This window comes from Callithrix jacchus, chromosome 20 (assembly GCF_049354715.1).
Source record: "Callithrix jacchus isolate 240 chromosome 20, calJac240_pri, whole genome shotgun sequence".
Classification (NCBI taxonomy): Eukaryota; Metazoa; Chordata; class Mammalia; order Primates; family Cebidae; genus Callithrix; species Callithrix jacchus.
This window is the reverse complement of record NC_133521.1, coordinates 29,966,164-29,978,430: the sequence shown is the minus strand read 5'-3', so window position 1 is coordinate 29,978,430 and position 12,267 is coordinate 29,966,164. Positions and strand designations below refer to the sequence as shown.

Sequence of the window (12,267 nt, the reverse complement as noted above, 5' to 3'; positions counted from 1 at the left end):
CAGATGAGGGCAACAAATTGTTAGAAGCTGAACAGTAGAGGAATCACACTGACTTAGCAAGTTCAAGAAAGCTGAAACCTGGCCGGGCGTGGTGGCTCATGCCTGTAATCTAAGCACTTTGGAGGCCAAGGTGGGCGGATTACCTGAGGTCGGGAGTTCAAGACCAGCCTGACCAATATGGTGAAATGTCGTCTTTAAAAAAAAAAAAGAAAGAAAGCTGAAACCTAAGCAGCAGTACAGGAAACCGGAAGCAAACCAGTTCTAACCACAAAACTGTGGAAAGCCTCAGACATTGCAGGCATCAGCTATTTCTGAAGGTAGACGTTCAGCTGGAACTGAAAATAGCATCAACTGAAAGTATATATGTATGTATGTATATAGACAGACTTCCTGTTAGAGGGGGAGAAACTGAATGGACCAGTTTACCTCCAATCCCTGACGAAATGCCACTATAATGAAAGTAAAAGGATAAAGTAAAAACTTCAAAAAAACAAACAAACAAAAAAATATATATATATACATATATACAATTAGATTCCAAATTTCCTCCCTCACCATTCACAACCAGGGATTTGCTACCCATCTTGCCTTCCACCACCCTGTGACTAAAAGTTTGTTTCCAAGTGATGCTGAATGAGAGAATCTGGACTTGGGGCACGAGCTGCATGTGAGAGTAACAGTTTAGTGGAAAAGGGGATTAAGGGCAAGTTTACATACCGCATGGTGAGATGCTTCCCACATCCTTTCCCCCAACTCACTCTGAGAACTATAATAGGCTCATATCCTCAAGGTAGGAGTTTGGAGGGTCTCTAAAAACTGACTGCCCAAAAGAGAGACATAGATAACAGTCTTTTTTTTTTTTTTTTTTTTTTTGAGACAGAGTCTCACTCTGTACCCCAGGCTGGAGTGCAGTGGCATGATCTCAGCTCACTGCAACCTCTGCCTCCTGAGTTCAAGCCTCCTGAGTAGCTGGGATTACAGGTGTGTGCCACCATGCCTGGCTAACTTTTGTATTTTTGGTAGAGACGGAGTTTTGTCATGTTGGCCAGGCTGTTCTCCAACTCCTGACTTCAGGTGATCCACCTGCCTCAGCCTCCCAAAGTGCTGGGATTATAGGTATGAGCCACCAAGCCCAGCCGGGCACAGAGTTTATAATTAGAATTTATTTGCTTTTTATTGCCTTCCTTTTTTTTGATGCAAACAAAAGGTTGTATAAGAAACAAAATTCACCACCATGAACTTCATATGGAACCAAAAGAGAGCCCGCATAGCCAAGTCAATTCTAATAAAAAAGAACACAGCTGGGGGCATCACACTACCGGATTTCAAACTATACTACAAGGCTACAGTAATCAAAATAGCATGGTACTGGTACCAAAACAGAGATATAGACCAATGGAACAGAACAGAGGCATCAGAGGCAACACAACATAGCTACAACCATACAATCTTTGATAAACCTGACAAAAACAAGCAATGGGGAAAGGATTCCCTGTTCAACAAATGGTGCTGGGAAAACTGGCTAGCCATGTGCAGAAAGCAGAAACTGGACCCCTTCCTGACACCTTACACTAAAATTAACTCCAGATGGATTAAAGACTTAAACATAAGACCTGGCACCATAAAAACCTTAGAAGGAAATCTAGGCAAAACCATCCAGGACATAGGAGTAGGCAAGGACTTCATGAACAAAACACCAAAAGCATTGGCAACAAAAGCCAAAATAGACAAATGGGACCTAATGAAACTCCACAGCTTCTGCACAGCAAAAGAAACAGTCTCTAGTGTGAATTGGCAACCAACAGAATGGGAAAAAATTTTTGCAGTTTACCCATCTGACAAAGGGCTGATATCCAGAATTTACAAAGAACTCAAACAGATTTACAGGAAAAAAACAAACAAGCCCATTCAAAATTGGGCAAAGGATATGAACAGACACTTTACGAAAGAAGACATATATGAGGCCAACAATCATATGAAAAAATGCTCATCGTCACTGGTCATCAGAGAGATGCAAATCAAAACCACATTGAGATACCATCTCACGCCAGTTAGAATGGCGATCATTAAAAAAATCTGGAGACAACAGATGCTGGAGAGGATGTGGAGAAAAAGGAACACTTTTACACTGTTGGTGGGAGTGTAAATTAGTCCAACCATTGTGGAAGACAGTGTGGCAATTCCTCAAGGCCTTAGAAATAGAAATTCCATTTGACCCAGCAATCCCATTACTGGGTATATATCCAAAGGACTATAAATCGTTCTACTATAAGGACACATGCACACGAATGTTCGTTGCAGCACTGTTTACAATAGCAAAGACCTGGAATCAACCCAAATGCCCATTGATGATAGACTGGATTGGGAAAATGTGGCACATATACACCATGGAATATTATGCAGCAATCAGAAATGATGAGTTCGTGTCGTTTGTAGGGACATGGATGAATCTGGAGAACATCATTCTCAGCAAACTGACACAAGAACAGAAAATGAAACACTGCATATTCTCACTCATAGGCGGGTGATGAAAAATGAGAACACATGGACACAGAGAGGGGAGTACTACACACTGGGGTCTATTGGGGGGAAAAGGGGAGGGCCAGTGGGAGGGGGAGGTGGGGAGGGATAGCCTGGGGAGAAATGCCAAATGTGGGTGAAGGGGAGAAAGCAAACAAAACACACTGCCATGTGTGTACCTATGCAACTGTATTGCATGCTCTGCACATGTACCCCAAAACCTAAAATGCAATAAATAAAAAAAGAAACAAAATTCAATCATAATATACTAATGTCTCATCACTGAAACACATAATGGAAATACTCAATATTAAACTAAATAAATTTTATTACTCTATTGCAAGAGGAAAGAAAAAAGATGTGTATGTGTTCAACATATGTGGGTGTAAGAAAGCTAAATTCTAAATCTCAAATTCCAAGGCTGGGTGTGGTGGCTCCTGCCTTTAATCCCAGTACTTTGGGAGGCTGAGGGAGGTGGATCACCTGAGGTCAGGAGTTCAAGACCAGCCTGGCCAACATGATGAAACCCCCATCTCTACTAAAATACAAAAATTAGCCAGGTGTGGTGGCAGGTGCCTGTAATACCAGCTACTCAGGAGGCTGAGGCAGGAGAATGGCTTGAGGCAGAGGTTGCAGTGAGCCGAGATTATACCACTGCACTGCAGAGTGGGTGACTGAGCGAGACTCTGCCTCAAAAAAAAGGCAAGCAAGCAAGCTAAATCCTCATCCTAACAAAGAAATAGATAATATCCAAAACTGAAAATTTGTAAAATATACAATAATCATGTTAATAATTTTTAAAATCTGAAAGATCTAGTTTAAAAAAACTGAAAGTAGCCTCCTCTGAAGAGTAGGAAGGAGGGAGGGATGAACTGAGGGCTCCTGTTTCTCCCTTGAACTATTTGACTCTTAAAGTTATATTTATATATAATAATTCTAACTTTAAAAATATTTAACTTAGTGGTATAAGATAGAGAAAGAACCTCGGCCTTCTCCTGAGCTACCCAAGTGTCTTTGTGTTGCTATAAAGGAGTATCCAAGCCTTGGGTAATTTATAATGAAAAAAGGTTTCTTTGGCTCGCAATTCTGATGTCTGGAAAGCTCAAAATTGGGCATCTGCATCTGGTGAGAGCTTCAGGCTGCTGCCACTTATGGCAAAAGGTAAAGGGGAGACAGCCTATGCAGAGATCATATGGAATAAGAGGAACCAGGACAGGGGTCAGGGAAATGCCAGGCTCTTTTTAAACAACCAGCTTTCTTGGGAATTAATAGAATGACAACTCACTTACCCCTAAGGGAGGGCATCAATCTATCCATGAAAGATCTGCCTCCCCAGGACCCAAACACCTCCCACCAGGCTTCACTTCCAACGCTGGGGATGGAATTTCAACATGAGGTTTAGAGGGGACAAACATCCAGGCCATAGCACAAATCACAGAGGAGAGAAGAGGCCTTCATACCCACATCACTGGACTCCAGCATCAGAGTCACAACGCAGAACAGGTTCACATTAGCATTGAAGACCACGAATTCCACAAAGAGGCCTTTTGTGCGTTGGTCCAGCCAATGTCTCTGTTCAAGATGCTGTAGAACTCTGGGTAAAAAGAGGACAGGGTCAGCTGCTTTCTCCAATACTGCAAAGGCGGATAACACCCTGATGTTCCCAACACCACCGTCATATACCAAGTAAGAAGTTACATTTCCCAATCTACTTCTCCTATGAAATACTTTATGATTACTAAAGCCCAGACTTTCACTGCTATTAATATCAATTTAGTAGACCATAACAATGAAAGTTTTTACAATAATATTCAAAAGAAGATTCACCATTCAGGAAAACATATTTGGCATTTTAGGTCTGAAGTAGAATTTCATATGCTATGATAACTGTTTCTACTTGAAGTATTAAAAGCTACTCTTTACTAACAGCTGTTCAGTTTTGGGAGGTAGAAGGAGTATAAATGTCACTATTTGGTTGGCACTTTCTGAATAATGAATTCCTTGCTGTACATTTAAATGAAGAGGTAATTGTTTTTATTTAGACTTTTTTTTCCTCATGTAAAGACAGAGACTCTGAGAATAGTAAACCACTCTGAAAGTCTCAGGAAACTTAATTTTGGCATTTGAATTTTGGGCTTCTGTATTTTGGCTCATGACCAGCAATGTTTCCTTTACATGTGAAGATTACAGTTTGCCCAAGCTATGGTTACTTGAGTTTAACTTCAGCTAGGATTGAAACTGACAGGTATTTTTCCAGCTACAAAATGAATGTTGGCAAACTGCCAAACCAAAACATACCTGTAGTTTGAACTTGAGCAAGGAATTTTTAAACTAAAGGGTTTATTTCTTTAGATGGCTAAAATAAAGCCTGGGCGCGGTGGCTCATGGCTATAATCTCAGCACTTTGGGAGGCCACAGTGGGTGAATCAACTGAAGTTGGGAGTTTGAGACCAGCCTGACCAACATGGAGAAACCCTCTCTCTACTAAAAATACAAAATTAGCTGAGTGTGGTGGCGCACGCCTGTAATACCAGCTACTTGGGAGGCTGAGGTAGGAGAATCACCTGAATCTGGGAGGTGGAGCCAAGATAGCCCACTACACTCCAGCCTGGGCAACAATAGTGAAACTCCATCTCAAAACAAAGAAAAAAAAGTCAAAAATTTAAAAAGAGTGTCCACAAGTTTTATAGACAAGAGCGTAGCTGTCAAAACCACTCAAATGGGTCTGAAATTCCTAACTGTCCTATGAATGGGCAAAAGCAAATATTCTGGTCCTCTCGTTCAGGGCTGAGGCTACTCACCGGGTTGCAGTACTGGAGTTTCTTCCAAGATTCACAACGTATCCTCCTCCTGAGTAAGTGGCAAATTCCCCTTGAATAGAATAGCCGCCCAGGGTCTCTTGATTCTGATAATGCCAAATGCTATCTGATTTGGTGATATTTGTATCAAGGGCGCCCCAATTAACCCCATAGTTCTCTGTATCCTCCTGATGTTGGTGAGATGGTTTCACTTGAAGCTGGGGAGATGCTCCAACTGGGAAGAGTCCAGCATCAGGAATACGAATCTGACGAAGCAGAACGTTGCCCAAAAGAAAGGAGTTCCCATCAGCAATAAATCCTAATGAGAAAGTAAAAGAAACACTTTTGTTTACGTTTTTAAAATCTTTTTTGCATCACATCCAGAATGCAGAAAAAAATGATGTAAAAAGTGCCACATTAAAAAGCCAAAACCCACCAGTATGCTGTATCCAGATCCATCTCATAAGCAAGGACATACAAAGACTCAAAACAAAAGGTTGGAGGAAGACTCACCAATCAAATGGAGAGAAACAAACAAACAGGAGTTGTAACTTTCGTCTCTGACAAAATAGACTTTAATAGTAACAAAGACTAAAAGAAACAAAGAAGGACATTACATAAGGGTAAAAGGATCAATGCAACAATAGGAGTCAATGATCATAAATATATATGCACCCAATATAGGGGCACCCAGATACATAAGACAAGTTTTCAATGACTTATAAAGAGACTTGGACTCCCGCACAATAATAGCAGGAGACTTTGACACCACATTGTTAATATTCAATGGATCGACGAGATAGAAAATTAACAGGGTCATTTATGATTTGAACTCAGACCTGGAACAAGTAAACTCAGTGAATATTTATAGAATTCTTCACCCCGGGTCCACAGAACATACATTTTTCTCAGTATCACATTACACCTATTTTGAAAGTGACCACATAAATGGAAGCAAATCACTCTTCACCACTTGCACAGCATTTCACAGACTTAAATGAAATATTGGTTGGCTGTTTGTTATTTTCTTTCCTTATTCCTTCCTGTCTCTGCTGTTAAGCACAATTATCAGCATTAAAAGAGGTTTTTAATACCTATTTTTAGATTGCATTCCAGGCTGGGCAATAGAGCAAGACTCCTGTTCTCTCTCCCCCTTTCTCTTTCTCTTTCTTTCTTTCATATATACATATAAAGTGCCACATTAAGTCAGTAATGAGAAAAAAATGCACACTTTCACCATTAGGTTTGCAGACATTTTTGTAGGTTCTAAATAATGCTATTAGGCAAGAAAAAGAAATAAGGATGGATATGGTACATCACAGCTGTAACCCCAGCACTTTAGGAGGCCAACACAGGAGGATGGCTTGAAGCCAGGAGTTTAAGACCAGCCTGGGCAACAAAGGGGGATCTGGTCTTTACAAAAAAAATTTTTTTTTGCAGGGTACCTGTAATCCCAGCACTTTGGGAGGCTGAGGTGGGCGGATCATGAGGTCAGGAGTTCAAGACCAACCTGGTCAAGATGGTGAAATCCCGTCTCTACTAAAAATACAAAAATTAGCTGGGCATGGTGATGGGCACCTGTAATCCCAGCTACTTGGGAGGCTGAAGCAGAGAATTGCTTGAACGCGGGAGGTGGAGGTTGCAGTGAGCTGAGATTGTACCACTGCACTTCAGCCTGGGCCACAGAGCAAAACTCTGTCTCAAAAAAAAAATTTAATAAAAATGAGATGTATAAGAAAGTGAAATTGTCACAATTTTTAAATGATATGTCTATCTATATGTTAAGAGAATCAACTGAAAAACTGACCTTTAAACAATACATGTTTGACCTGTAGAGGTCCTCCTATATTTTCTTGCATCTCTGCCACCCCTGAGACACCAAGACAAATCCCTCTGTTTCGCCCTCAGCCTGCTCAATGTGAAGACGATGAGGATATGGACGTTTATGATGATACACTTCCACTTAATGAACAGTAAATTATTTTATCTTCCTTATGATCTTAATATTTTCTTTTCTCTAACTTATTGTAAGAATTCAGCATATAATACATATAACATACAAAACATATGTTAATCAACTATTACCAGGAAGGCTTCCAGTCAATAGTGGGCTATTGGTAGTTAAGCTTTGGAGGAGTCCAAAGTTACACATGGGCTGGGCATGGTGGCTCACATCTGTAATCCCAGAATTTTGGGAGGCCACGGTGGGTGGATTATGAGGTCAATAGTTTGAGACCAGCTTGACCAACATGGTGAAACCCTGTCTCTACTAAAAATATAAAAATTAGTTGGGCGTGGTGGCATGTGGCTGTAATCCCAGCTACTCAGGAGGATGAGGCAGGAGAGTTGCTTGAACCTGGGAGGGGGAGGCTGCAGTGAGCTGAGATCACGCCACTGCACTCCAGCCTGGCGACAGAGTGAGACTTCTCAAAAAAAAAAAAAAAAATTATACATAAATTTTCGTCTGCAGTGGGGCCAGTACCCCAAGCCCTGTGTTGTTCAAGGCCCAATTGTACTTACAAAAAGAATTCAGCAAGGTGGCTGGATAAGAAATAAACACAAAGAAATCAATAGTGTTCATATGGCCACACAATATTTACTTAGATGGTATACAGAACTAAAATATTTTTTTCGAGACAGAGTCTCCCTCTGTTGCCCAGGCTGAAATGCAGTGGCACGATCTTTGCTCATTGTAACTTCTGCCCCCTGAGTTCAAGTGATTCTCCTGCCCCAGCCTCCCAAGTAGCACATACTACAGGTGCCTGTCACCACACCCAGCTACTTTTTTTAACTTTAAAAAATTTATTTTTCAGTAGAGACAAGGTTTCACCATGTTGGCCAGGCTAGTCTCAAAGTTCGGACCTCAGGTGATCTGCCCACCTTGGCCTCCCAAAGTGCTGAGGTTAAGGTATGAGCTGCCACACCTGGCCTAAAACATCTTACTTATAATAGTAACACAAAAGGAAAAATAAGCCTAACAAGAGATGCACACAAACTATATGGGGATCAATTCTGAATATTACTGAGAGCTACAAATGAAGATGAAAACAGACATAGAAGCATACCATGCCCTCAGGCAGGAAGAATGTAATAAAAATATTAATTTCCTAAATTAGTATTTATAGGTTCTTAGTCTGTATCTCTATAAAGATCTAGATCTTTATATATGTTCTTAATATTTAAAAAGCTCCTACAAATCAAAATGGGTAAACAGAACCACACAGCCTGTTGAAAAATAGGCAAAGAATATGGGCAGAGGCTTATTCATTCATTTTTTCAATCAATATGTCTCGAGTGCTCAAAGGCACCATGTCCCACCTAGGTACCCAGAATATATCAGTGGACGTAAGAGAGTTTAGGCCACAGAGAGCCCATATTTGAGGAGTGAGAGACAGGCAATAACCAGATAACATTCAGGTAATGATAAGAGCTATGAAGAAAAATTAAGCAGGGTAAGGGGATGAAGAGTGCTTTGGGGAGGAGCCATGCTGTTACTTTAGGTAGGTTCATTAGAGAAGCTTCTCTGGGAAGGTGGCGTAGGAGAGGCCCTAACACAGTCGCGGGCACACAGTGCAAATATTAGCTGCCAGGAGAACAGCAAGTTCCAAGGCCCTGAGTGAGAGCAAGCGTGACATATTTAAGGAAAATACAGATGCTTGAATGGCTGCAGTAGTGTGAACAGTCAGAGGAGTAAGAGATGAAGTATCAGGTACAACCAGGGGCCAAACTAGGCAGGCCCTTGTAAGCTTTGGAAAGGACTTGGGACTTTAAGTTTGATGTAAATCTACTGGGAGGTTTTGAACAGTGAAGTAACACAGATTTATGTCTTAAAAATAGAATACAGGAAGGACTGAATGAAAAAAGGCAAAGGCATATGGGCAAGTCTTGCCCCTATGAGAAGGGAAAAAGGGTATCTTAGTTTAGTTTGAACTTGGATTTCTCTGAGTGCAGTTGCAAAGTCTTTCATGTATTTCAGGGACACCTGAATTGTTTGAAAACATCAATTTTCACCAGGCTGTCTGCTGGGGATGTGGGCAGGTGCTCTCATATACTGCTGCCTTTTTTTTTTTTTTAAGAGAGAGTCTTGCTCTGTCACCCAGGCTGGAGTGCAGAGGCATTATCCTGACTCACTGGAACCTCCGCCTCCCAGGTTCAACCAATTTCTCCTGCCTCAACCTCCTGAGCAGCTAGGACTACAGGCACGCACTACCAGTTCAAGCTAATTTATATATATATATATATATATATATATATATATATATACATACACACACACACACACACACATATTCATATATATATATATATACACATACACATATATATTCATATATATATATATATATACACACACACACATATATATATATTTTTAGTACAGATGGGGTTTCACCATCTTGATCAGGCTGGTCTTGAACTCCTGACCTCAAGTGATCTGCCCACCTTGGCCTCCCAAAGTGTTGGGATTACAGGTGTGAGCCACTGCCCCTGGCCACATGAATATTTTTATAGTATGCTATCATTCATTGTCAAATACATTTGCAAATGCATACATTACCTCAGTGTTTTTTTTTTTGAGACGGACTCTAACTCTGTCACTTGGTGCCATCTCGACTCACTGCAACCTCAGCTTCCTGGGTTCAAGCAATTCTCCTGCCTCAGCCTCCCTAGTAGCTGGGATTACAGGGGCCCACCACTATGCCCAGCTAACTTCTTTTATTTTTACTAGAGATGAGGTTTCACCATGTTGGCCAAGCTGGTCTTGAACTCATGACCTCATGATATGCCTGCCTTATTTCCAAAGTGCTAGGATTATACCCACAAAGTGAGTCACCACATCTGGCTATTACCTCTGAAAGAATATATAATAAACTGGGAATGCAGCTCCTTGTTGAGAGAAGGGGGACTAGGGGACAAAGAAGAGTTGCACAATATACCCTTGTTGTCCACTTGGATTTTTTTTTTTTTTTTGAGGCATAGTCTCACTCTGTCACCCAGGCTGGAGTGCAGTGGTGTGATCTTGGCTCACTGCAACCTCTGCCTCCCAGGCTCAAGCAATTCTCCCACCCCAGCCTCCCAAATAGCTGGGACCACAGGTGTGTGTTACCATGCCCAGATAGTTTGTATGTTTTTTGTAGAGATGGGGTTTTCACGATGTTGCCTAGGCTGAGTCTTAAATTCCTGGGCTCAAGTGATCCTCCCACCTTGGCCTCCCAAAGTGCTGTGATTATAGGCATGAGCCACTGTGCCTGGCTAGATTTTCTCCACATTCATATTTTACTGATTTGCAAAACGATTCTTTTAAAAATTTTTCGATTTTTAAAAAACAGATACAAGGTCTCACTATGTTGTCCAGGCTGGTCTTTAACTCCTGGGCTCAAGGATTACAGGCATGGCCACTGTGTCCGGCCAAGACACTACATACTACAGAGTGAAGGATGCAGGAGAGACCATGCCTACCATGATGGTGCAGACCACAGCCAGAGATCCAGTCACTATTTTTGTTTTTTTCTTTTTTGAGATGGAGTCTTGCTCTGTCGCCAGACTGGAGTACAGTGGTGTGATCTCGGCTCACTGCAACCTCCACTTCCCCAGTTTAAGCAATTCTCCTGCCTCAGCCTCCTGAGTAGCTGGGCCTACAGGCGTGTGCCACCACACTCAGCTAATGTTTTTTTTATTTCTAGTAGAGATGCAGTTTCACCATGTTGGCCAGGATGGTCTCCATCTCTTGACCTCATGATCCACCCACTCAGCCTCCTAAAGTGCTGGGATTACAGATGTGAGTCACTGCACCTGGCCCACTATTTTTGAGATGGGGTCTTGGCTCTGCTCAGACTAGAGTGCAGTGGTGCGATCATGGCTCACTGCAGCCTTGAACTCCTGGGCTCAAATCATCCTCCTATCTTAAGCTCCCAAGCAGCTGGTACTATAGTCACGTGCAACCATGCCTGGATAATTTATATAATTTCTGTAGAGATGGGATCTTGTCATGTTGCCCAGGCTGGTCTTGAACTACTACTGGCTTCAACTGATCCCCCTGCTACAGCCTCCCAAAGCACTAGCATCAGAGGCATAAGCCACTGGGCCTGGTCCAGTTATTTTGATTCATTATTTTGTTCAGCACAAGGTAGATTTACAGACTGTAAGTAATGTGCCCTGGACAGGACATGATGAGTTATGCCTTTAATTCTAGCACTTTGGGAGCCCAAGGCAGGTGAATCACCTCAGGAGAGGAGTTTGAAACCAGCATGGCCAACATGGTGAAGCCTCATCTCTACTAAAAATATAAAAATTAGCCAGGCATGGTAACGGGTACCTATAATCCCAGCTACTCAGGATGCTGAGAATTGCTTGAACATGATGGGTGGAGGTTGCAGTGAGCCGAGATCACGCCACTGCACTCCAGCCTGGACAACAGAGCAAAACTCTTTCTTGGAAAAAAAGAACATACCCTGAATTCCACCTAAAACTGAACTAACATCACCAGTCTGGGCAACATAGCGAGACACTGTCTCTTAAAAAAAAAAAAAAAAAAAAAAATTAACCGGGCATGGGGCACACTCCTGTATTCACAGCTTCTCAGGAGGCTGAGGTGGGAGAATTGCTCGAGCCCACGAGTTCAAGTCTGTAGTGTGATGAGATCCTGTCACTGCATTCTAGCCTGGGTGAGAGAGTGAGATTCTGACTCTAATAGTAAAATTAAAAAAAAAATTGAACTAAATAGATTCAACATGCAATAAACAGGAGTTGTCATCTATAAAAACTTACCCAAATACACCAATCACACCTTTAAGAAAAGACTGTAAATGTCTGCTGAGAGAAAAAAGTATTTTAGATTCTTTTTCAGGAACCTAGGAGATGATCCAAATCTCATCAGGAAGCCACCAATCCTGAGATAAATGAATGTAACAATTTTCAGAATGCAGCTTTACTTAACATGATCTACAGT

At 41.6% G+C, this 12,267-nt stretch overlaps 1 protein-coding gene across 2 annotated transcripts in view; it reads right to left on the bottom strand.

The window, feature by feature from the left end:
* Positions 1-12,267, bottom strand: part of PKD1L3 (polycystin 1 like 3, transient receptor potential channel interacting) — a 92,219-nt gene that overhangs the window by 13,259 nt on the left and 66,693 nt on the right. For both annotated transcript variants that reach the window (XM_078357613.1, XM_078357612.1), the window contains exons 25-26: positions 5,322-5,637; positions 3,981-4,114 (exon numbers count right to left, since the gene is read on the bottom strand). In XM_078357613.1, the coding sequence (XP_078213739.1) occupies positions 3,981-4,114; positions 5,322-5,637 (450 nt within the window). The remainder of the gene's footprint in view (positions 1-3,980; positions 4,115-5,321; positions 5,638-12,267) is intronic.